Source organism: Periplaneta americana, chromosome 14 (genome assembly GCF_040183065.1).
Source record: "Periplaneta americana isolate PAMFEO1 chromosome 14, P.americana_PAMFEO1_priV1, whole genome shotgun sequence".
Classification (NCBI taxonomy): Eukaryota; Metazoa; Arthropoda; class Insecta; order Blattodea; family Blattidae; genus Periplaneta; species Periplaneta americana.
In genome coordinates, this window is record NC_091130.1 from 110922848 (window position 1) to 110950768 (window position 27921).

The 27921-nt window shown below is 36.3% G+C and overlaps 1 protein-coding gene and 1 long non-coding RNA gene across 2 annotated transcripts in view; one reads left to right on the forward strand and one right to left on the reverse strand.

The window, feature by feature from the left end:
* Nucleotides 1-27921, reverse strand: part of LOC138712959 (uncharacterized) — a 491061-nt gene that overhangs the window by 204649 nt on the left and 258491 nt on the right. The gene's annotated exons all lie outside the window — the stretch shown is intronic.
* On the forward strand, nucleotides 2613-10335 carry LOC138713668 (cuticle protein 12.5-like). The gene is made up of 2 exons (XM_069845934.1): nucleotides 2613-2761; nucleotides 9877-10335. Exons 1-2 carry the CDS (start codon nucleotides 2750-2752, stop codon nucleotides 10234-10236), a joined length of 372 nt encoding a protein of 123 aa, XP_069702035.1. The 5' UTR covers nucleotides 2613-2749; the 3' UTR covers nucleotides 10237-10335.

Sequence of the window (27921 nt, forward strand, 5' to 3'; positions counted from 1 at the left end):
TCTAACTGCAATATTTAACTAAAGTTTACAATATTATACGTTAGGCAACGTTGCTGGATGGGGAGGAGGGGGTTTACAAGTACACAGTACAGCTCAAGTGGGTACAGATATACCGGTACGAAACAGATGCACTGTGTCAATGCAGGGGCGGACCAGACCAACTGTTGTTTATATAAAACGAGCAGCAAATACTCGTACAAACTTTCAATCTCATTAATAGAGCATTATGGTATCTTACCATTTTATTTAACAATATTGCTCCATTTCTTATATTACGTCTAAGAATGAACAATAATGGTTCACTGCACAAAATCACACGAACTTTTTTCTAATGCAAAATTTTAATCTCTCCCGCTTCCGTAAAGCAGTATCATTTTAAAAGAAATTTTGGTTGTGTGATTTTCGAACTGGGGTAAGAGACACCCACTTTCTAATAAACGTTGAGAAACTGCTACAAAAGTTCGCCGATTAGGTAACCTTCTTTGCGAAAACGTTGACGGTACATCCTTCTTAAAAAAAAAATCCGTGGCGCTACAGCCCACCAAGGGCCAAGACCGACCAGCCGGCTGCTAGCCTCACGGTCACATGTCGAAGCAGAGGTGGACGATCATCCAAACAGAATGGAGATACCGTGTGGTTAGCACGATGAGCCTCCCGGCCGTTATAGCTGTTTGCGTAACCGGATTTCGCTTCCTATCGCAGCTTCCCAAATGCATCACAATGCTGGGTGGGCATAGGTCCCATAACTGGCCGAAATTTCATGAGAAAATTTCTTCCCCCATGAGGACTCGAACCAGCGCGCATCCGTAATGCGAGTTCTAGGCAGGAGCCTTAGACCACGACGCCACGGCGCGGGACAGTATATCCTTTTTGCCGCACTAGAATTACGACGACTTTCTCCATAAATTAATAATATATGAAGAGTCCACTGCAAGAATGATGGATGCCATTTGGAATACATTTTGCAGGAGAAGCAATTGAAAGTTTGAAATGCTTTGCGCTCAAAGCTTAACTGTAATTTTTCGATCATTACTGGACAATGACTATCAGTGTTAATGCCATATAACTCTCTATGTACATTCTATATGTCTTAAGCTATGCATTGACAGTCTTGGTTCATTTTCGACAAGAAAGTGTCATCCATTATTCTTGCAGTGGACTCTTCATTTGATATTCCTGAACTGTGAATGACATTTAAGTTGTTTAACGAATACCTGTACTGACTGAACTGCCATTCGCTCGGCAGGAGACCTATGGACAGGAAACTTGAACTCAGCTGATCTGCACGAATCCTGCTGAACATGTTGCCACGTCTCTCACGCCATAATATTGACAAATTTAGGCATGCATTATTATTTAATTTCACGAAAACGTAATAGAAGACACAAATATTTATTTAACTGATATTAACTATTTACTAGATATACTTACTGATGTAATTGAAGACATTATTACAAAAACAGCCCTAGTCATGTTTAATGAAATTGAGTTAAGGACACATTTGCCACTATTTTAAATGTTTATAGATAGATAAGTGCATTTATTGATGCATAATAAATTATACAAACTCATGTGCACAAGATCCTTCGCACGAGCCCGTACGGCCATTCGTGCTGTAACTATGCACAGTTTGAATCTTCAAAACGAAAATAACACCTACTAATAATAAAATAGTAAAACAACAGTTATTATTATTACTACCGTTATCATTAATTATCACAATTACAACTAATCTAACTTCAAACCAAATTTCACAAAAATAATAAAAATAAAATAAATGTAAGATATGAAAAGAAAAAAACACAGTGAAACATATATATATATATATAATTATATTATATAAATAATTCAATTCCTTATTGAAACTGCACAAAATAATGCAACTAATAAATATAAGGGTAATACATAAAAAAATACACACAATAAAATAGAAATAGAAAAAACACAATAAATACAAAAAGAACATTATCCTCTAATTACCTCATTCGTTCCGTGTTAATACTACCCATTACAACACTAATAAATCCAAAACGGCCCATGTCAAGTGCAACAGAGGCAAGGATAAAACACCAGTTGAACGGGAATAGCTGGCATGTGTTATTCTTTTATTTTTTATTGTTCTCCTGAAAAATAACAATTTTGACAAGGGTTGTTTTTGTATTAATGTCTTCAATTGTGTTCGTAATTTTACTAACGATATAAACAGTATAATGCAAATAAAATAAGGAAAGAAATTTTTTTCTGGGAAAACTGTAAAGATTTGACCCTATGTTATATGAACATTTTTTGATCCTATAGACATTCCCCGAAGACTGTGAAAAGGACGGCATTTACACCCCTTACACTCTGTATAATACGTAATGTGTATCAAGTTCCTACCACGATGATGAAATGCCAAGTACTTGGACAGAATTTTATGAAAGGTAAGAAGGCATTCATGAGTGCCTGAGGCTGCGAATTCTTTTCTGCACTTGATGCTGGTGGCTGTTCGCGTGCAATGTGATTGATGACCGGAGTATTTATTTAGTAAAAGAAATGTAGCATTACTTGTGATGGTGATGGCAGTCAGGGGGTTGCCCTTGCACCAGATCGGTGACTGGCGGTAAAGTGGAGGCGGCCCTGACCGCCATTAAACAGCATGGACAATGAGAGAGAGTAGGGAGATGAGGCGGCAGCAGGTGTATATAAAGTAGAGAGGGCTCGGAGACTCCAGCATTCGATCCCACACAGACTGAAAGCAGCCATCATCATGTACAAGCTGGTAAGTCCAGTAGCACTTCATGTCACGCGCTTTCTAGATACATTTCCTAGCCATTTTCCAATTTATTTGAATATATGTTATATTTTAATTCAAATTTCTAAAAACAATTTACAAATTATTTCTTATTTAATTTATTGGCCTGGTATAAATTAAAAATTTTAAATACCAGTTCCCTTCAGGTCTTCAAATTAGTTTTATTAAATTTCTGTTATAATAATTAAAACTATTGCAGTCTCCACTTCCTTGAAAATCATGCATTACTTACATTGCTGTTCTACCACAATTTTTTAGTTTATTTCTCGCTCAAGTTTGTGAGTTATATTTTTTTCCAGTGACAAAATTCTTCATGGTACAATTTTTAAATAATTACACTTGTGGTTCTAGAAGGGAAATTTACTCTAGAAGTGCCGATAGTTCTATCTCCGGGGTTATAAAATTAATAATTATATAGAGTTCCATGAATGGAGTCTCACACTGGTAATACAATTTTCCTTTATTTTGTAAAATAGACTGATATTTGAACGGAGTTAAAATTCTATTTTCTTTTTTTGAAATTTGTAGATAATATTTATATTTCCATCCTACATCTCCCTGGTCGAATTTTAAATACTCGTAAATTACTTTAATATGCCCCAGGTAAAATATTCAATGTTTTGTCTTGTTGAATGTATTGTTATATTAAATAACATTCGAAGAAGTTATAGCCTAGGCCCCCTATTTTAAAACGCTAATGTAGATAATGTGCTTTTCTATATATTTATTTTATATTCGTGAAAGTATCTGGTAGTAGTTATTTAGTCAATTGTCAGAAGACAGGTTTCTCATGAAGCAACTAAGCTACGAGATAACGAGTAGAGTGACCAATTTCATTCCCTCTCCATTGAATATATTGCTAACCAATAACATATTATACTAATCAGACTTCAGCTGTATACAATCAATTGTTCTTCCTATGACACATATTGTCAAGTGAGATGTAATGCCTGATAATAGATCTACATATCAGTCAGAACCTAAATAAGAGGTAGCATCTCGTAGATAGACATTATATAAATATCTGCTAGGTGTAGATTACCCTATGCTTGAATATTTGGTCCGAAAGGTTGTGGCTTCGAGTCCCGCCGCGGGCATGGATGTTGTGTTAATATTAGCTTCAGGAAAAGAAAAAAGGGACAGAAAAGGGAAAAACAAAAAATGAAATAAACTAAAACAAAAAACATATATATGAACTAAAAATGTAGTGAAATGTGAATGAAAACATGATCTAAAAGGTTAACAATATAAACAGTAATAGTGAAAATTAAAGATACAGCCATTATAGAAAAAATACTGTAAAACATTAAACGTCTCCACTGAAAATTTACCATAATAAAACATTTTTCGTTATGAAATATTTACAGATTATTTCTCATCGTAATTGACTCAGAAAGAATTGCAATGTATAGGCCTACACTTCAACCTGTGTTTATATATATATTTTTTTCTTCAATGTGATGTTTGAACACGCGGATTAGGCTCCTAATTGGTGTCATAAAATCTTCAGTTCATGGTCTAGCACATGTAACACTGAAAAAAAGCGGCCAAGGAAAGATGAGAAGCTCGTTTCCGAAAAGTTCAACGAGTGTTGTATGAATTACGCAATCTAGACATTTCGAAGGTAGCATTACCGAACAAATACGTAGTTACTGAAACCTCCAGATATCATACAAATTACTGAGAGGAACGGTATTGTAAAGTTGGATGACGTGGGTAATATTCTCTCTTCAACATATATTCAAAACTCGTTTCAAAAGCTATTTAAAACTGTCAACTTCTGTTCAGTTTATGCAAGAGAGCTTTACAGGTTAATATTTCAGACACATCCATCAGTAACAAACGGATATTGATAATACCAAATCAGTATACGTAATTAAACGTATAGGCCTATACACTTGAAAGAATCAAATGGAAATGATACAGGCTAAATTGAATACAAAGACAACAAAGTACGATTAAAATTGCTTTAAAATCAATTATAATACGAATATGTAACGTCATGATGAACCCTTCAATCCCACGTAAAAACAGAAGACATCGAATGAAATGTTATGTATATCTTCATACATTCTAATTATATAGTTCTATATTTCAGTTATTATTATTATTATTATTATTATTATTATTATTATTATTATTATCATCATCATCATCATCACTGTTATTATTCAACTAAGTAATTTCAGACGCATTTTTATTGAAAAGCTGCATGAAAATAAGAATTTGGTGTGTATAGAACTTTTTATAAATCAAATCCAAACTTATTGTGCATGGATTGATATTAGATGAGAAAAATTCACTCCGGCGCCGGGGATCGAACCCGGGTCCTTGGTTCTACGTACCAAGCGCTCTAACCATTGAGCTACGCCGAAGTTTAATCCACAGCACCGGATCGAATTTCTCTCCTCCAGTGTTTTTCCATTCGCGGCCTGACTCCAAGTTCGACATGTATGTTGACTTTTTTTATATTAAGTCAACTGTCATTATACAAGGAGCGCACTCAATTGAGTGACTTGGTGGCCGGGATTCGATCCCCGGCGCCGGAGCGAATTTTTCTCCTCTAATATAAATTGTTACCATAACAGATACATTCTGTAGGACCAAAAAATTAATCTTTACGTAGATTATTGTGTATGAGTTTTCATATTTTGCGTTTTAGTATTCAGAATTTAACATAAATATAAGGAATTAAAAAAAAATTAAATCCTTAAATTCCATTAAAACGTTATACAATTTTACTTTTTTGTTAAATTTTACTTCTATTAATTATAATGGGTATTTCATGAAAAATTCTAAGTAACATTTTAAAACTGCAATATATTTTATTATAGGAATTCAATTTTTTCTTTTTAATTTACAATTCGACGCACAAATAATATTTACGTCTAAGAAAATTTTAATCCCTTAGACCACTAACAATATTTCGATAATAAATAAAGAAATCGTTGTTTACGATATTTGTGTTTACTTGATTTTTCATACAACATTCGTTATCTGTAGTAAACTTAAATTTAATATTGAATATTAAACTTGATTGAAATCATTGCCATTAAATCAAAATCACTGCAATTTTAAAAACTTGTCACACGAAAGAATACACTTAATTATATTTATTTATATAAAAATGTATTCTCTTTGGTTTCTTCATGAATCCAGGTGTCATCAATATTTCTAATTAGGTCCATAGGTAATTAATTATTAATTAGTGCTTTCGTTGCCGATATATCTCTAGATAATATATTTTCTCTTGTTACTTAATTATATTGTGGAAGATTTTCAGCTGTTTATTATTATTATTATTATTATTATTATTATTATTATTACTACATATTTTTATAATAACAGAAATAAATAACTGCATGTTTATATCCCTTTTGATATGTAACACATTTATAGTTCTTTTGCTGGCATTTTAAAGTTCATAATAGAGCTTTAGTTCTCTTTATACAATAAATCTACATAATCTCTAACACAGTCTACTATATACATTCTACTCTACATACGTAGAGAATATGCATCATTGATAGTTGCTAACCATCACCTCATTACAAGCAATGCGAAATAGTACCCGCACAGTCTATTGTTCTTGGTACCCTCATAACTCAAGCTTCGTGACTGTATATACTAGACTGTGATCTGTAAATAGTATGACTCTCGCACTTAAATGAATAAAATGAATATTACAAACATTCTACTTCCCAGAAGTAGTTGTTTTCCAAAAATTAAACTTGTCCTTATCGTACAAACGTTGCAAATAAACTAAAGTTTGGCAAGCAGTATAATTTTGGGACTTAAATTCTTACACAACCTTCTGTCCCTGTAACAGTATGTCAAGAGACAAAACACGCATTGTGTTGGACAATCATGAATGAAACCAGAACGTAAGTTCTCACACAAGACCCGAAAGACAAGAAGTTAGTATTATGATAACATAACATGACCGTTATGTAAACGAGAGTTTCACATCAGAAACATATGAAGTGTGCTGTGCGATTACGAAAGACTACAGCGTGAGCGAGAACTGTCTGTGAAATAACCGCCAAGTGAAGTTGTTGCCTGTGATCCACTTCGTGGGAACTCGAGTGAAAACATATCAGCGGCAGTGTACAGTACGTCCTTCTCTTCAGCTCAGCCTGTCTGCTTCTACGCTCAGGAATGGTACTGTAATTTTCTTACTTGCCGTTTACGATTGCAGTTAATGAATGTTACTACGGAAATTAAATCAATCGCGTCATATTTTTGGATTCCCATGCCTAAAACCGATGTAGTTCAGGCGGTAGAGCGTTTGCCTGCTGATCCGGAGTTGCGCTCGGACATGGGTTCGATTGCCGTTTGGGCTGATTTCCTGGTTGGATTTTTTCCGAGGTTTTCCCAAGCGTAAGGCGAATTTCAGTTAATCTATTGCGAATCCTCTGCCTCATTCCGCCAAATACCAACAATTCTATCGACGCTACATAACACAGTAGTTGATATAGCGTCGTTAAATAAACAAAATAAGTAATCTGCAAATTAAAATGATCCAGTCGGCCTCGGTAGCTAGTCGGTATAGCGCTGGCCTCCTGTGCTCGAGGTTGCGGGTTCGATCCCGGCCCAGGTCGATGACATTTAAGTGTGTTTAAATGCGACAGGCTCATGTCAGTAGATTTACTGGCTTGGATGAGGTCGTCTAGAAGATTGTCAATCCTTTGTTAATTTTATAAGTATTGAAGTGTAGTGACTGAGCACAATTATTAATATGTGTAAGAATATATTCTCAACAATATGAATGGATATTATCATGATCATAATCCCAATCATCACCTTAAATCTTCCTTCAAGAATTCGTTTTTAAGAGCCCGTTCCAACTCCACAATTGCAAGGATTACGAGTCACTGTTACATATTCATGAGTGTAGGGGACTCCTTGGTAATGTAGTCGAAACGGCGAAAGACAACAGCTTAATGTAACATGGAACTGAAAGAAATTAAGGTAAATACGTGCAGTCTCAAGTGGGGAATTAAATTTGCTCTATCCTAATCATAACTGAACCAAATTCAGCTGGATATTTTGCATTTGTAGCTCAAAAGCTACTGTTTGAAGAAAGGGGATATATTAAAAAAAAAAACATAATCTAGCAAGAGTAACTTCTGTACCTTTATTTTCATATCTTAAACAATTAGTTTGCAATCAAGTAATATTTTAGTACAGTAGTAACTCAGTTTTAGTTTATACAAACATTACAATCTGTCTTCACAATACCATCAGCACACAATACACAGCAAGAGATGTTTACACTTAGTGAAAAAGTTATATTTCATTACTTATGTACACCATCTCCGGCAAAACTTCCTGCATATATTTTACTTTGTATATACAATATATATATATATATATATATATATATATATATATCACATATCAATAAAGGAATAAATTCAATCAGTACACTTCTGTTCCATTCTGAAGGTTTAGTGTAAACAAACAGTACGGTGTTGGTTAAAACATCTTGTAGTTAAAAACCAAGAAGTTAATTTACAGACTTTTTCTTTTTAAATAATAATAACAGCATGTAAAATTTTATAAAACATAACCTAGCAAGCGTAGCTTCTATACCTTTATTTTCATATCTTAAACAATTAGTTTTACTCGTACCTTAACGAGATATACAAACAGAAATAAATGAGTTAGACATACATTTTTCTGTATATCCAAAAAAAAAAAGACTAATTCTTGCATTTAACATAAATTTATTGCAAATTTTCAATATAAATCATGAAAATGAAAAAAAAAATTCAGACAACAGTGGCTTAATTAGATGAGAGAGATAAACTTCGTCCACTCAATATTTAAAGATTTGTCGGTGACTTCATGACAAACAAATTCTTTAGAAAAAAAAAGTAAAAAATAAATTATATCTTTAAAATGTACTAAAATTCACACTTGGGCGCACGAATAAAACAATATAGCTTATAAATAATACTCGTACAATAATAATGTGGCGTCTTCAATAAAACATCTCGCGGATAACACAGAGAAAGAATGGCTGCTACTCATAAGATCATGTTGAACTTTTTATCATTTGAGTTTTTTAATATTGGTATCGGCGGAGATTGTTGGAGATTTATTTGTACTCTTGACGGAGATTAATGGAAATTTTGGAAAATACAATTATTTTGGAATTAGAGTATTAACTCAGTTATGTATATTACTTTCCAAATAATTAACATTAAAGGTTCGTTTAATTCTGGTAAAGGTGCTGTACGGCCAATAGACAATATTTGTTGGTTGAGACTGTATTTAACACACATTCATTAGAATGGAAAAAAAACTTGCAGCCCTCAAATTAACACTTTCAAATTATTAGAGAAATGTTGAATTCTCCGTCTTTTGAGTTCGCTAAGGTAATCAGAACACCTGGAATACCATGTAATGTAGCCTATTTGGATGTATAACAAATTCAAGAGAAAAAAAATCGAAAATAAACTCAGAATATGAAATTCGCTATAAAACGACACAATAGTAATAATTCGCGAATGTGTTCATATTTCGCTATTATAACTCTATTTCGCGATTTGTCGCGATTTTCTTATCCGCATATTATTAATCATAATCACTTAATTCGTAAAAATTAGTAAAAATCTATTGTATATCTATTATGTCGTGATTTTCACTATCTCCATAAATACCCGGCCCTGTAGATGCCTAATGTGGGGAAAACGGGAGAACCCCGAGAAAAGTTGAACCCTAATTCCGACATTGTCCACCACAAGAGTCACTATGAACTTTTCACATTGCACACCAGATCGGGACTCAAACCCGGACCCCGCCTGTGTAACAGGTCGAAGATCTGACCATTCAGACAGCTTGTAGCCATGAACAGCGTTATATAGATTAGAAAATCCACTTCAGCCATCATAATTACACTGAATCTATTTTTTTTGAATTAGTATGTAGCCTACATAATATATTGTGGTGAGAATTTAGTCAAGAATTACTTTCCTGGTCTTGTACCCACTATTGTAACATATATTCAACTACCCACTGAAAGCTTAACCTCACCAACATCGTTTTGAGTTGCAAATGATGTCTCTTTGTTTCAGATCCTCCTGCCCCTCTTCTTCGCCGCCGCTTCGGCCGGTTACCTGGGTGCCCCCGCTGTGGCCACCTACGCTGCCGCCCCCGTAGTCCACGCTGCTCCCTTTGCTGTTCACGCCGCCCCCGTAGCTGTTGCCGCTCCCGTCGCCGTTAAGGCTGTTGCCCCCGTTGCCACTTCATACGCTAACATCCACAAGGTCGACATCGCCACCCCCGTCGTGAAGACTGTGGCCGCCCCCGTCGCTGTGCACGCCCCCGTGGCTGTTGCCGCTCCCGCCTTCGTCAAGGCTCCAGTGGCTGTTGCCGCCCCCTACGCTGTTCACGCCGCTCCCTTGGCCTACGCTTCCTACGGATTCCATCACTAAGCTCCTGATGCCTGCAGCGCTTTCGGACGTCTGTCATTATCGTCTATTTAATGTTACATCTACACTTGCCATGACAATAAACGAAGCATTTATATAAAACAGTTGGTTAAATTCTTTCTTATCCCTCTTCAAAGGATCATCAGGATTGTTATTAGAGGAGAAAATTCGCCCCGGTGACGGGGATCAAATCCGAGTTCTTGGTTCTACGTATCAAGCGCTCTAACCATTGAGCTACGCCGAAGTTCAATCCACCGCACCGGATCGAATCTACCTCCTCCAGTGTTTTTCCCTTTGTGGCCTGACTCCATGTTCGGGATATATGTTGACATATGTATATATAAAAGTCAACTGCCATTATACTAGGAGCGCACTCAAAAGAGTGACTTTGATAGACCGGAATGTACAGTATTGTGCACTGTTGGGCGAAGAATCTATGTAGAGATTAATTTCTGGTCCTACAGAATTTAATCTGTTATGATAACAAATTATTATTAGTAGGCCTAGGATTTTGATGAAATTGCATCTTTTTTCTAGAAAGCCAGAAACATAGCTACTTTCGTATTTATACTGGGTGTTCAGTTCAAAGTGTGTCATGGCTCGCTGTATGCCGTCATGTGGCTAGCCGATGAGCCTAGAGAATTCAATCTTCCTACACTTCCTCAGAGGTGTATAACCTATGAGGCAGAGAAGTTGCCTAGCAAGTACGGCGTTCATTCTGAAGAGTACGTATCGATACGTACGGTAACGCCGATAGTGGCAGGAATGTGAACTGTTTGGAAATACGTACTGTCGGGATATGGGGAGAGGGTTAAGACGATTACTTACGTCTTTGTTGACATTAACTTCGACGGTCAACATGGACAAGGAGCATTTGATTTGTGTTGTGGAATGTTACCGTACGCAACCGATGATAACAAATACCCTGCGTACGACTTGCCGGCGCAAAACACAGTTCGAAAGAGGTCATGGTAGCACACAGACCGTACAGACCGCCATCTGTTGCTACGACGTTCAAGTTATACCGTACACGTTCTCAATTTCAGATTGAAGAACGCCTTAAATAATAGGCAACTTCTCTAACATATAAGCTGAAATTCGCCTCAAATTGGTGACCCAACAACAGTGACGTCATGACACACTTTGAAATGAACAGCCAGTATGTTATGTGATAAACTGAGTGTTTTAAGACATATTTGTTATGGCTTTTTTTTTTCATTTTTTGCCTGTTTCAACTTATAAGAGCATCTTTTGTTTTATTCGGTCATTTTTTTGGCATTTTCATTTAATTTTGGCCATAAATCCCCATTATTAATGTAAAATAATGTTTATTTCCTTTAACATTTTCTTTACATATTTTGTCCATTGATACCCATTATTTTGTATAATATTTTAATCGTTTTTCTACACAAATATTGCCATTTGAACGCAGTACACCCCATGTAATGGAACAGTCCAACCCTCCCTTCAATATAGACTCCTCTACACCTGCTAATTCCGGATAAAAGTGGCCTTGTGATAGACTAAATGAAAAGTAAAAGTAAATATCCATGGTTCTATAGCCCATGAAGGGCCAAGACCGACAGCTGACTGCTGACTTCACGTCCACATGCCGAAGCAGAGGTGAACGATCATACATGGAAACTACATCAGGTAAAATATTAATTAAAGTGTACTACTTAGAAAAAATTATGTAAAATTTTATTTAATTACTAGTCTAAATATTAAGTAGTAGAAAACCTCTTTTCCTACTAAGCCAATTATTTAAGATCAATTTTTAGGGCATATTTAAGGACATTTTTGAAAGATTTTTAGGTCATAAATGCATTGTTTTTAGGACATTTTTTCATGATTTATAGGTCATCAAAATCCTAGCCCTAGTTATTAGAGAAGAAAATTCGCTCCGGCGCGACGGGGATCGAACCCGGGTCCTTGGTTCTACGTACCGAATGATCCAACCATTGAGTTACGCGAAGTTCAATCCACAGCACCGGACCGAATCCCCCTCCTCTAGTGTTTTTTCGATCCGGTGCGGTGGACTGAACTTCGGCGTAGCTCAATGGTTAGAGTGCTTGGCACGTATAACCAAGGACCCGGGTTCGATCCCCGTCGCCGGAGCGAATTTTCTCTTCTAATAACAATTGTTACCATAACAGATAAATTCTGTAAGACCAGCAATGAATCTTTACGTAAATCATCAGGACTGACTTCAGGAAACTACAACATGGTATTCCGCCTCATTCAACTGGAACATTGCGGCTTCTCTCTCATTCTTTATTATTGTTTCATTTTATTTCTTCATTCCTTCCAGTCTTACTCCCATTTTCTGTCTCTTATCTCTTTTCTTTCACTCTTTGGGTTCATGTTTACTAATCGAAGACTTTCAGCGTATTCCGAATCTCAGCACTGAGCAATCAGATGACATCACGGTGTTCCGAATGTCAGCGATGATGTCATTGATGCTCCCTCCAGTGCTGTAGTAGACAGCGTATTCCGAATCTCAGCGCTGAGCAATTTGATGGCATCACGGCGTTCCAAATTTCAACGATGACGTCACTGATGCTCCACCGGTGTCGCACCGGTTCCATCAGCTTGCAGAGGTGGTGGCAGTATCCATCAGTGAATCTGATTGGTTCTTGTATAGGGCGGGAATTAGCAGACGAATGACATCGTACACTGTTGTGTCATGGCGGTGAGTTCTGCTGTATTGTTTATAATGAGCACAACGTAAAAACGATATGAGCTAACATGTCAACGGACCAGTTATTACTACCGGTTCAAGAAATAAATTGTTTATGCTCTCTTTTCTTTGAACGAGATGGCAGTACGGAAATTTCGCAAAATTCTCCTAGCGTAGCACAGGCAACAACTTGTACAGCCGCCATGTTAGCCATCGAACCTTCCAGCAGTTTTGTTCCTATTTCACTGCAGCGTGACGTCATTGTTGTCCAACGCTCCGGTGAGATTCGGAATACGCTGAGAGTTTCCATCAGCTTGCAGAAGTGGTGGCAGTTTCCATAAGCCGCCATCAGTGAATCTGATTGGTTCTTGTAAAGAGCGGGAATTGGCAGACGAATGACATCGTGCACACTTGTGTCATGGCTGTGTGTTCTGCCTTGTTCTTTGTTATAACGAGCACAACGTAAAAAAAATGTTACTGGCTTATGAATGTACATGTCAGTTATTACTACTGGATCAAAAAAATAAATTGTCTGCGCCTTCTTTTATTTGAGCGAGATAACTGTAAGAAAATTTCGCGAAATCTTTTGCTAGCATAGCACATACAACTACTCTCGCAGCTTGCCATGACATCTACGTTGCATTTGCAGTTAATATATTTTCATGTAGACGGTCTATTAAAAAAATCATTGTGTTTGCATATTCATTATGCTGTTCTTCAGTATAAATTGCTTTATAAATGAGGCGTTCAGAACTAAAGTGGATCAAGTCACAAATTTCCATAAATTGAGTTCAATTCATTTTCTGATTATCTGAAGTTAGATCTTTTCCGAGCAGTAATGGATCAAGTCTTAATTCCAAGCATTCGCTGATAGGTGACACCAGTCACTTTTGGCTCAGATTGTTTGTTCATGATGTTCTGAGCTATATTTGGATCAAGTCACCAAAGCGTTGCATCAATTAGCATCAAAATTGTTTATATTTTATAAATCTAGAATTTGAGAATGGAGCAATAAAATTACTGCTAGTCAAATTAGATAATCCACTAGAGCAAATTAACTTTAAATCCTATTATCTCAAAACTACGTCCCATGGACTTGATGCACTTTAGCTCTGAACGCCTCAAATGACAGCAATCTTATCTATGATGCCAGTATTTTAAATATATTTTTGAGAGGAATCAATGGATCAGAGGGTAATTGAGGAGAAACATTAAAAGATACGCAAAAACGCGTCCTTGCAAGGGAGATCGGGACTGAGAAAAACAGAATATGTGACCTCCAAGTCTGTTGGCCACTTGTCTCACTGCGATTTTCATCGTTCCACTGAAGGAACTCTACACAATTTTGAAGAAGAAAGCCGAAAATGTAAAAACGGCTCAAACTTATCCTGCTATATTTGTGGCTGTTTTACAACACCAAATCGAAGGAAAAATATATCTGATTTTGTATCCAAAGGATATCACGCTTATTTCGAGGTTAAACTAGGCGACCAGGACAAATGCTGGAAACCACATAAAGTGTGTAGGACATGTGTTGAAAATCTCATACAGTGAATTATGGGAGAGAGAAAATGCCTCACTTTTGGAGTTCCAATTGTGTGGTGGGAACTGCGAGGTCACATGGAAGACTGCTACTTTTGTATGGTTGAGGTTTTAACAAAAAGTAAAAACACTACATTCATTATAAGATCCATACTATACAGCAGTGACATTCCTATTCCTGCGTTCACCAAATTTGAAAGTTCCAGTTCTAGTGATGATGAATCTAGTGTGTCCGCAAAACCAGATAGTGGTGAGTATGATGAATAAACAACTCTGGGGAAGGAAAGAGTGGCCTACCAGAGTTTCACGTTTATGACGAGAATATCCAGCATGACCCTCTTCTTGATCCCAAGAAGGTATTATTACCCCCACTCAGTGCTGTCATGGAGGCCATACGGGGCCATACATTGTATGGGAACCTGGAATCTTTTAATGAACCGTATGAGGAAGAGAAAATGTTGCCTATTTGGAGCCATACAGTGTATAGGTGCCTAAGTTTTGTACATGGATATCTGCACTGATCTTAGATCATCTCTTGTAGTTATTAATATAATTATCTTCTTTGATGTTCATAAACATAAACGGTCCATCTCTACCGTGCTGGAATCCATAATTATGCACAAAAATGGTATTTTTCCAGAAAATCTACACCAAAGGAGGCAGTTTTCGTTCGATTCACTGGTTCTATGTGATGTATATAGTGATAAACATATGATTTTAGTTTGTAGCTACAAATACTTTCAACATATAAATCGTTTGATACTTACCTGTTTATTCTAACGCACTGTTGTAGGTTAACACTTCACCACTACTTGTTTCTAATTAACAACATAACATGTGAGAGGTCCAGGACAAGTTGTTAGGGAAATGGTCTATTTCCCTAGTATTGCGTCCTGAACCTCTCGAGTGTAATATTTATAACAAGTTGAAGGGACTACAATATTGCATTAAATATACCGTGCAGGTGAGTACCAAAGGATTTTTATGTTGATTGTAGCTGCAGACTAAAACTACTTGTTTAACACTAAGCCTTATACATTTAACAGAAGCCAGTGAAGTAACGAGAAATTGTACTTTCTTTGGTGTATTTATTTACTACTTCCTTGACACGAAAAAATCCATCAAATGAGTGTTGGAGGGATAGAGAAAGAGGGGAGTAAAATGTATTTCAAGAGAGAAAATGGGGGGGGGGCGTAGTATGGCCAAGAAAAAAATAACCATGAGAGCACTGCCCCCACTTCCTATAAAGTTATGCCTTATGAAGCAGTAGGCCTATATCAAGACTCTGGATAAAGACTGTGCTTTCTTCAAATGTCTTTAAATGTCCAGTACCTATACATGAGAAGTTGAAAGCTGCAATTTTCGACGGACGACAAGTTAATAAGGCTTCTAATGAAAGATAAATAATTGTATTTTTGAAAATCATGAACATCTTAGAGAGGGATGCTTGGTTGCTTTTCTGATGTTGTAAGAAAATTTCCTGACAACTTCAGGAAAAATAACTATGAAGTTCTAATTGAAACTTGTTGATAGCATATCAGAGATTAGAAGTAAACATGAGAGTCAAGATGCATTTCCTGCACGACCACATAAATGCGCTTCCCTCAAGTCTCGGTATAGTAAGTGAGAAATGGCGTGAGGATTTCCTCCAAGATATAGCGAAGATATCAAGGCAGGTGGGATAGAAATATGATAGATGACTATTGTTGGTGCTTGCAGCGTGACATCCTTGATTTCAGCCACTGCAGAAGATCAAAGAAACGAAAGTTTCTTAGTAATTGAGATACTTAAATGCTCTGGCCACTTTCCGTATTGAGTAAATTAATTGACACAAATCAATATTAACTTTTTTTTTGTCCATAGAAACATAGGCCTACTATACATTAGCATGGGGTTGGAACTTGTAAAAAGAAGGTAATATTGTAATTACATTTTGTGAAAAATTGTGACGTGATAAGCAATTTCTGACTGCATATTTGAAATCAGCGAACTTAAATTATATAAAATCACACAAAACAACCACGTCAGCAGAAAAAATCATATGTAGACTACTGTAGGCCTAATATATTTCCCTTCGTGTAAGTTGTATGTTACAGCCTAGGTAATTAACCTACAATAGTGGTTAGAATAAACAGGTAAGCATCAAACGATTTTTATGTTGAAAGTATTTGTAGGTGCAAACTAAAATCATATGTTTATCACTATATACATCATACAGTCCACACCCGTGGAGTAAGAGTTAGCGCGTCTGACAGCGAAACCAGGTGGCCCGGGTTCGATTCCTGGTCGGGACAAGTTACTTGGTTGTGGTTTTTCCGGGGTTTTCTCTCAACCCAATATGAGCAAATGCTGGGTAACTTTCGGTGCTGGACCCCGAACTCATTTCACTGGCATTACCACCATCTCATTCAGACGTTAAATAACCTAAGATGTTGATAAAGCGTCGTGAAATAATCTACTAAAATAAAAAGATAAATAAATACATCACACAGAAACCAGTGAAGCGTAAGAAAACTGTCTCCTTTGGTGTAGTTTTTGCGGAGGAATACCATTTTTATATATACTCGTCTTTCTGATTCCAGCACTGTAGAGATGGACCGTTTATGTAAATCAAGATTTCAGGTATAACTCCCTGTAAAGTTGATTTGAATAATTTCGAGGGAAAAAATTGTTCCGGGGCCGGGCATCGAACCCGGGACCTTTGGTTTAACGTACCAACGCTCTACCAACTGAGCTACCCGGGAACTCTACCCGACACCGATCCAATTTTTCCCTCTATATCCACAGACCTCAAAGTGGGCTGACAACCATCAAGCAACCAACTTCGAGTGCACACTAACTCCGTGTGACTAAATTGTGGTTTTCTGTTAACGAACAGTGACGTGTATTGAACCGTTTATGTTTATGAACATCAAAGAAATTATGCAAGGAACTGCAAGATGTTATCTAAGATCAGTACAGATTTCCATGTAAAAATAATTATATAACAGATAGCTCATCCCTATGTTAAAATCCGGTCCACGCGAAACCAGATGGTCCGGGTTCAATTCCCGATCGGGGCAAGTTACCTGGTTGAAGATTTTCTCCGGGGTTATCCCTCAACCCAACATGAGCAAATGTTGGGTACCTTTCGGTGCTGGACCCGGACTCATTTCACCGGTATTATCACCTTCATCTCATTTAGGCGTTAAATAACCTAAGATGTTGATAAAGCGTCGTAAAATAATCTACTAAAAAAAGTTAAAATCGGTATACTTTGAAGACAACATCCGCCAGGATCGCCACCCGTTCGCCGTAAACGAACACGAGATGGCAGTACAGTCGTTAATGCAATTCAAATGGGAGATATGACGTGACTCCTTATGTAACAACTAGATAGCAGCATAGTAAACCTGACAAAAATTGTTACAGTCAAACCTGTAAGGCCGAGCAATCTGGGTATATATGATGTAGGGTTACAGGTGGAAAGTAGAGACGGTACCATCTTCCTTCTTTTTTGGCTTAAGTTAAAAAAACACAAACACAAAGCGTCTTATTTTAATATACCTTTTTAATTCTAATTATATCCTAGCTAGGCCTCTAAATTTCCAACTAATGAAATTAATTTTTTCACATATTTCGGCTTTATTCTTGTCAGGTATTCGTATGTTTCTACTTTCACTTGGTACTATTTTACGTGACATAGGTAAGTGCCTTCCATACAATTTCCACCATTAAAATTACATTATTATGTTATCTGTCAGTTTAATCAGTTTCTGTTAGCCTTTCGCGGTTATCGTCGCGGTTCATGGCTTGCAAGTTTCTGCAGTGCATCACTCCAATACTAGCCTACTTATTACCTTAAAGTTCTCATAAATTATGTGGGTTATGTGGAGACTACAACTACGGTGGAGCAACGCAGCGGTGATATGACAATGGCAATGGAAACCAGATACATACACTTCCCGCTTGGGATCTGCAAGCATGAGTGACGTCACACGGTGGGTAGAAGCAGTACTATAAGTATATGCTCGCGCATGCGCACTCTCTGTTTTACAGACGAAACTAACGGGCGCTATGTTTTCAGATTCCAGGCGACTAGTGTACTTACCTTTAGAGAACTCGGAGATTCATTGCCGCCCTCACATAAGCACTCCATCGGTCCCTATCCTGAGAGAGATTAATCCAGTCCTTAGTATCATATCCCACCTGTCTCAAATCCATTTTTATATTATCCTCCCATCTACGTCTCGGCCTCCCCAAAGGTATTTTTCCCTCCGGTCCCCCAACTAACACTCTACCGCATTTCTTGATTCACCCATACGTGCTACATGCTCTGTCCATCTCAAACGTCTGGATTTAATGTTCCTAATTATGTTAGATGAAGAATATAATGTGTGCAGTCCTGCATTGTGTAACTTTCTTCATTCTACTGTAACTTCATCCCTCTCAGCTCTAAATATTTTAATAAGCACCTCATTATCGAATATCCTTAATCCCTGTTCCTCTCTTGAAGTGTGAGTCCAAGTTTCACAACCATAGAGAACAACCGGTAATATAACTGTTTTATAAATTCTAACTTTTAATTTTTTTAAAGCAGGCCAGATGACAAAAGCTTCTCAACAGAATAATAGGCCTAACAGATATTTCCCATATTTATTCTGCGTTTAATTTCCTCTCGAGTGTTATTTATATTTGTTACTGTAGCTCCAAGGTAGATTGTATTTTTCCATCTTTTCAAAGGATAAATTTTCAATTCTTACATTTCATTTCGATCCACCGCTGTGGTCTCGAGGTAGCGTGTTTGCTGCCGAACCCAGCGGGCCGGGTTTTGATTCCCCGCTTAGGACGAGTTTGTGGGTTTTCCCCCCCTCACTCCTATGGATGAATATCAGGTAACTTTATCAGGCGTAAGGAACCCCACTTATTCTCGACACTTCCTTTCCCTCTCTCATCATCCTTTCTTTTCAACATCATCCTCACTCAACCCCTACACAACACTTAAACATACACTCACCCTAGTACACGACATAACTCTTCACAGACACACATCATGCATGTGTCCGGTTGAAATGGTGTGCAACTTGAAAATGGGTCACAGTGCTGCATCTATCCGCAGTATGCGGAGTCCGAATCACGCAAGTGATGTGGGTAGGCATTACACACACACACACACACACATTTCCATTTCGTACTATGTTATGGTCACGAGACATAATCACATACTTTGTGGAAACCATATACATACTCGGAAAAAAAACCTGTTAAACGGTGTCTTAGTTAAGCACATATTATACAGTATCTTCAAAGGATCAATCGGTGGTTCCTCAGCCAGTTAATGTTTTAAGTCGCCGAGCTACACTTGGAACAGTTTCTTCAGAAATAACGAACATATTACAGGCAATTATTTAGCACGGCGAGAGAATTTTAAATCACATAAATATGAAATAATGAAAACTATATACCTTTTATCAAAATTTCGAAAAATGTATTGGGAAATTCACATTTTGTTCCAAAGAAGTAGAGTGAGCACTCTTAGATGTCTAACAAAAGAAGTAATATAAAAGATGTAGGTCTAACAGTAATTTACTCATTCGTTTAACGGTTTTTCTGGCGAGTTTTTCGTCGGTGTAGCTAGTGAAAATGCTGACGTAATACTGAATAAACGGACATGTGGAGAGAAAGGAAATGACTAACAATAAAAGTGGCACATAAATTTCAAAACGCTGAGATAGGGAATCCAATTTTAAACTTCCTGTACCCGCCCAGTTTCGTGACGTAATACAGTGAATGAGCTTAAGATGTATCTAATTTGCACATCCAGTGCAGCGGTTTAACGTGAATGTGTGAAATTTCCTACTTTCGATTTCAGACTGGGAAACGTTCTGCACGACTTACTGCCGGTATAAATAACTCGCTGACATTACCGTGTTAAATCATAGTACAGCCACGCTCGATACAGTTCTATTTATGAAATTATGCTTTTGTTTATCTTATATTCATAACTAATAATTCATACCTTATTTACATATGTATTCCTTCACATAATACAGGCAGAACCGGAAGTAATGTCATTAGGTAAATGATTTCCTTAGTGAAGAGCAACAAAGAAGTCAAATATGATTTTGCTATGTTTTGAATAGTTTTCCAGAAAAACGTGCATTTTAAAATAACATAAATTATGAGATCGTGAAACGTTACATCAACAGAGAGTAGGTACACATTAAGTTGTGTTGCTCAGAACAATCCCTTCACCTAGCTTGTTGAAGGTCATTACCATGTAGCTACATTGTTTTTTTAACTCGTAAGAAAAAACACAGAAGATATACCGTTTAATTTGTATGTTTCAACTCTGTTAGAGAACGGAGAATGAACAATGCTCATTCCACGTTAAACAAAATCTTGGAAAATTTAAAATAAACTTTACAACCAAATTTTATAATATTACAATATTAGACAGATTTATTCAGCAATATCATACTTATAAATGCACTACACTATCATAATTTGGCCTTCAATCTAATTCATGGGTCTTTTGACCGTACGTGCTTTACAAAACAAGTCCTACTTTGTAGGTTTCGTCCCTCTCACCTATGATTAAATCCAACCACTCTCCATAAAACACAAAAATTGATATGAAAATGGTATAAACAAAACACATTTTATCATTATAATCTAACTTAAGTATTTTTTTAGCCCACAAATAGCACAAACTTTCTTCAGATTTGAAAAACAACACACCAAATAACAAATGGCAAATGATAACCAATTTCCTAACAAAGCAGTGTTGTGGTGACGAATAGAACTACGAACTTAAGTATGACCCTAGTACCTGAACTACAGAGTTTTTCATAAGTAACGAGTCTATCGAAAAATCAACTATTTTGGATAATTTTTTTAAATGATGTTCATCCCCAGGAGAAACAACCCTTCCCGGTGCCGTACAGTCGATTTGGAAACAAACACCCCCTCCCCCGCCGCCAGAGGAAGCTACTTGTCCATGTGTAATGTGCATTTGATGCCACTTAAAATGACCTGGAGCATGGCCTTCTTTGCGCCAAGGATAATGGCACACGGCCATGCCTATACACATTGTTGTGATAGACTGGAATGATAAAATGCCAAGCAGCCGCTTAACTTTATTGCAAAAGAGAAAAATTGCTGCCTGGTTTGAACTTGGAAACAGTGTCGCTCAAATTAAGCGCTTATCCGTAGACGAAGTGTTTCCAGGTAGGTGGATCGGTCACAAAGGCCTCCGCGATCACCTGATTTGACTTCCCTGGACTTATTTTTCTGGGGTTTCATCAATGATCGCATCTATGCGTCTAAGCCACGCACCATTCCTGAATTAGTGGAACTAATTGAACACACGATACAAATGATTATGCCTGACGTGCTCACCAGAGGCCATGAAGAGTTGATACGTCGCTTACATTTGTGCATTCAGCAGAACGGAAGACATTTTGAAAATTGTATACCATAATTTGTCAACAATTGAAACTATTTTTACATTTATGTGTTTTAATAAATGTTTAAAACACTAACCATTCTTTCGTTTAATAGCTCTGGCGGCGGGGGGAGGGGTGTTTGTTTCCAAATCGACTGTACGGCACCGGGAAGGGTTCTTCCTCATGAGGATGAACATCATTTAAAAAAATCCAAAATAGTTTATTTTTTGATAGACTCGTTACTTATGAAAGACTCTGTACAACGAAGTAAGAACGCTCAGTACGAAAGTAAACAGCAAAGGCATTTCAGTAATGCTGTTAATTAATTAAAGAGAAATGTTATTACTACAATGTTCTCCAGTTCTATGACCTCCATGTTGTTATGCGATCACGTCTGATTCTGTAATGACTTACTTATTGCACAAGGGGCTGCGTTTTGATTTGCCCGTGCAAGCAACATCTTACTCGAAGTGTCCTGACATTTGACTTCCTTACATCGTCTATCAATCCTCATTACTTCGTGTAAATCATATATAGTTAGTGCACCAAGCGGGAGGGGAGATCTCCTCCTCGAAACGTGAGTTGATTCGTGCCATAATCAGCGACCCCAGACGGCAGTAATCACAGACAAAAATCGTTTTATATTACACAGTACAACAGCATGAATACGTGACAAAGGGAGCCAGTATTGTTCGAGCGTGTATGTTGATATATTACACAGCTTAATAGCAATAGCTGCACTCTTTACATGGCAAGTTTTGTATTACACCGAGATAAATTGTAGTGGCTAATTCAATATAAGGATGCAATGAGTTTGTAAAACATCATGGAAAAAAGCCAACATGAATTAAACTATGTTACTCATTCCATGTCCTTGCAGATGTGCATTAGATTCTTGTTCCCATATAGAAAAAGTTGTTTGTTTGAAAGAGAATTTCGTTAAGACAGAGACAGTTATAAAATAAGGAGTCTTACGTGAAGTAATAACTTAGCATCTGTGCATACAAACAGTAATATATATATATATATATATATATATATATATATATATATATGTATATATATATATATATATATATATATATATACATACAGGGACATCACTTTATTTTTACCAACATTTTTAACATTAACCTGGCTATACTCCGAAACACTGTTGCCCCCTTCCATTACAGGAGTTTGATGTTACTACTGCAATATGCAAAGAAATCATTTTACTAGGTATAGGAGGAGAGAAAAGTAGTGTATCCATTTATGTTGTAGGGAAATACGATATTACGATTTTCAGTTTGATCATCACTTTTACGAAATTTATCAAAATACAGTAGAGTAGTAACATTTTTTTTCAAAAACTCAACTTTTTAGGCGGCTATGTTCTTTATGTAATGTCTACTTTATTTAGCATATTAATTATTGATGTTATCATACAATATAGAGAGTGCATTTAAATTGAGGGGGTCATAAGTAAAGGGCTGTAAGTGCACTTGTTACTTTTGAGAAAATGGGGTTTACATATTTAAGCTTACGTAAAACCGGTGAAATTTTTATTTAAATTTTAATATGTGATGCGATTAAAATATCCCTTTGTCACTAAAATTTTAGATACTTTAGCTTACACTGGATGCACTTAACTTATGTTATTACAAATGTCACTAGCATTCCTTTGCTTCTAGCCACCTCAATTCAAAATTAGCTAATCTGAATTTTTAAACAAGTTGCTGGAAATGGTTGCCGTTCATTACAATGCAGGCTTCAATTCTTTACGCATATTATTAAAAACATTTTGAAGCATATTCTCTGAAATTTAATTTATCATTTCTTCAATATAATTTTTTAGTACGATATTATTAATATAGGTTCTTTCTTCTATAGAAAACGCAACCATATTTCTGAAACACACTATACACTGCAGTGTTTACTTCACTGCTTGAAGACTTCGAATGCAACAGCGGCCTTAAGTTTGTGTGTCTGACGGCAGCAAGGACATTAGTGAAGGGGTGAGATTGAAGTACATACAGAAATGCAGGTACAATAAAAATGCAAGTAAAAATAAAATGATGTCCCTGTGTATATATATATATATATATATATATATATATATATATATATATATATATATAATCACAAATACTGAAGGAAAATGTCAAATAACGTTTTTCTGTAACTGTCAAGGTTTTCCCAGAAATAAATGTGTTTTGTGAGAGTGATATTTTTTAAAATGAGAATAGATAGTCACTATTTACTTTGCCCGATACGTTTTGCTCTGTTGTGTATTAGTATGTGTTGAGCGCAAGGTCATTGGCAATGGTAGTTAAAATGTAAACATATAATATTAGACTACTATCCATCTTAAAAGTATGGTACTTTACAAATTAAACACAAAATTGAAATACGCAATTAATCATTTGTACCCAACAAACTTTTATTGTAAATGATTTCCTATGTTTTCGTATCATTTACCTTAATGTATTCTTTTATCTTTCAAATTGTCACACAATTGGTTTTAATGGTTATTCTTTATGAACTGATTAGTAGGCCGATCTCTTCGAACCCTTATTTAGGGCGCCTTTTTTTGTTAAAAAAATTAGTTAAATATTTTGTTCGATAGACCGATGTTTACTGTCTATAAAGGGTGCAAACGATATGAACTGCCAAAACATATATTGGTGACAGAGCATAAATTACTGAACAAAGAAGTTTAATAAAACTTTTCTGTAACTTTCATGGTTTCCCCAGAAAAAATGTTGTCTGTGAGTCTAATGTTTTTGGAAATGGTAGTAAGCCGTCATTATTTATTTTGGTCCGCCACATACATTCAAATTGTGGTGATATGCTTGTTTATAAATCAGAGTACTCTGTTATCTCTCTATTGTGTTGGTGGTAGCGTGTGTTGGACGGAAGGTCATGGTCATTGGCGATGACGTTCACTTTAGCTGTAATAATAAATATTATACTACTATAAATCCTAAAAACATGGTATTATAGGAATTAAAACAAAAAATAGAAGAAAAAACATAACTTCACTACACATCATGTTTAGTAGACCGAGATGTACAGTAAGAAAAAGTTTTGTTGCCCAGATACTTTTTAGTAGACCGAGATGTACAGTCTAAGAAAAAGTTTTGTCGCCCAGATACTTTTTAGTAGACCGAGATGTACAGTCTAAGAAAAAGTTTTGTCGCCCAGATACTTTTTAGTAGACCGAGATGTACAGTCTAAGAAAAAGTTTTGTCTCCCTGATACTTTTTAGTAGACCGAGATGTACAGTCTAAGAAAAAGTTTTGTCGCCCAGATACTTTTTAGTAGACCGAGATGTACAGTCTAAGAAAAAGTTTTGTCTCCCAGATACTTTTTAGTAGACCGAGATGTACAGTCTAAGAAAAAGTTTTGTCGCCCAGATACTTTTTAGTAGACCGAGATGTACAGTCTAAGAAAAAGTTTTGTCGCCCAGATACTTTTTAGTAGACCGAGATGTACAGTCTAAGAAAAAGTTTTGTCTCCCAGATACTTTTTAGTAGACCGAGATGTACAGTCTAAGAAAAAGTTTTGTCGCCCAGATACTTTTTAGTAGACCGAGATGTACAGTTTAAGAAAAAGTTTTGTCTCCCAGATACTTTTTAGTAGACCGAGATGTACAGTTTAAGAAAAAGTTTTGTCGCCCAGATACTTTTTAGTAGACCGAGATGTACAGTTTAAGAAAAAGTTTTATCGCCCAGATACTTTTTAGTAGACCGAGATGTACAGTTTAAGAAAAAGTTTTGTCGCCCAGATACTTTTTAGTAGACCGAGATGTACAGTTTAAGAAAAAGTTTTGTCGCCCAGATACTTTTTAGTAGACCGAGATGTACAGTTTAAGAAAAAGTTTTGTCGCCCAGATACTTTTTAGTAGACCGAGATGTACAGTTTAAGAAAAAGTTTTATCGCCCAGATACTTTTTAGTAGACCGAGATGTACAGTTTAAGAAAAAGTTTTGTCGCCCAGACACTTTTTAGTAGACCGAGATGTACAGTTTAAGAAAAAGTTTTGTTGCCCAGATACTTTTTAGTAGACCGAGATGTACAGTTTAAGAAAAAGTTTTGTCGCCCAGATACTTTTTAGTAGACCGAGATGTACAGTTTAAGAAAAAGATTTGTCGCCCAGATACTTTTTAGTAGACCGAGATGTACAGTTTAAGAAAAAGTTTTGTCGCCCAGATACTCTTTAGTAGACCGATATGTACAGTTTAAGAAAAAGTTTTGTCGCCCATAAGTCCCAGAAAGGAGGCAGTGCGCATGATCAGAGGACGTACGACCTAGGTCACAAGAGAAGGACTAATACAGGTAATAAAATTAGTCTTCTTTCGTTGTATGTCTGATCATGTGCACTGCCTTGTTTCTGGGACTTACAAAGTATGTGCGACAAAACGTTTTTTCTAAGATTGTGCAGTCTGTATAATTTTGGCACTTTAAATCGTTTACACCATGTCTCATTAAATAACACTGAACAACAAATTTTTACTTTTTGTCTTGCTCCGAAATAAAAATAGGTGAATATTACTAATATGTGTGCCCTAAATCTGAATTTAAAATCAAAATTGCCCCACCACGTACCATTTTCTGGAAAAAGTGAATTGATTTTTTTAATGAAAAAACGTCTTTGTTTTTATTTTTCACTGCTACTGACAAAATTACAACAGACTGGGGATGCAAAATGCCTCATAATACTTGAAAAATGTGTACTGGATACAAAAATGATGTTAGATAGTTAAAAAAAAACAAGTAAAATATTTTATGTGTATAATGAGAAAAATATCGGAATTTGAACTTACCACTGAAAATATCTTCTGAATGACTTCAGTTTATAACTAACTAGACCCGGGGTTGTCTTTTACAAGGAGCCAACAATAATCTGCAAGCATGCTGGATGATGATCTTCCTTTGTGTCCATTCTATAATGTTACAGACAACAATCTCCTATTTAAATTCAGATTAATTTATCAATATTTCTGAATTATAACATTCATCTTTTGATGTCGCAAATAAACAACCATTTTCAGTGGCGAAGCGTCAGGGTAGGCAGGGTAAGCTGAGCTTTCCAAACATTTTCGAAGAAGGGACAAGATCAATTTAGAATTTAGTTAATTAAAAAGAGGAGCGTTTCCGTGTTGCGTTTACCTTTTAGCGACGTAAAGCACGGCCTAGATCACTATTTTCGAACCATGTCTTCAGCCCAGCTTACTAAAAAATTTTGTCGCGCTACTGACCATTTTATATTCTGATATCTGTATTTGGTCATCAGTATTGTGAAATCGTTTAATATAAAAATTAATTCTTTAGATATTCTTAAAAATCTCTAACTTCTGCCGAAAAAATACACCTGTATAAGGTCGTTTTCGGCGATATAACGATTACCATACTAGCAATTAGACCACGTGAATCGTTTCTAATTCGGTCAAGGATGATGAATATTAAGGTCGGTAAAACGCCCTTTGAAAGGGGAGTGTCAAGTCGCACATTCATGGCACATAAAAGCCCTATACGCGACAGAAGACTCTAGTAAAAGTTTTCGGTCATTTCTCACCCAAACTGAAGTTTAGAGGTAGCTTAAATGGGCCTTATGATGGCCTAAGTGGGCGCCTGTATGTCCCACCTTCCATAAGGTGTCACACTTAATTAGTTCTTCAGGCGTTTCTACTGATTTATGAAACATCTCGCTAATTATTTTCATAATTAATGAGAGAGAGTAAGCTCAGCAGGTAACATTAGCCCCTACGTCTAACTTATCAATGAATTAAATCACTCAGGTTAATACAATGGCAATGGAAAAAATTTATTTCATAACAAGATAAAGATAATTATAATTTCACATCTGTTACAAAAAGAGATCACACATAACCGAATAAAAGTACCTCAGTTTAATACATCACCCTTCTATAAAAACTCTTATGAAACACTCTTCAGTGCCCTGATAACCAGACATAGCATCTTGGGAACTGATTGAGGTAAACACTGTGCATGTAAGTTAACTGAATGATTGTATATAGCTGCAAGAGCGGCACAT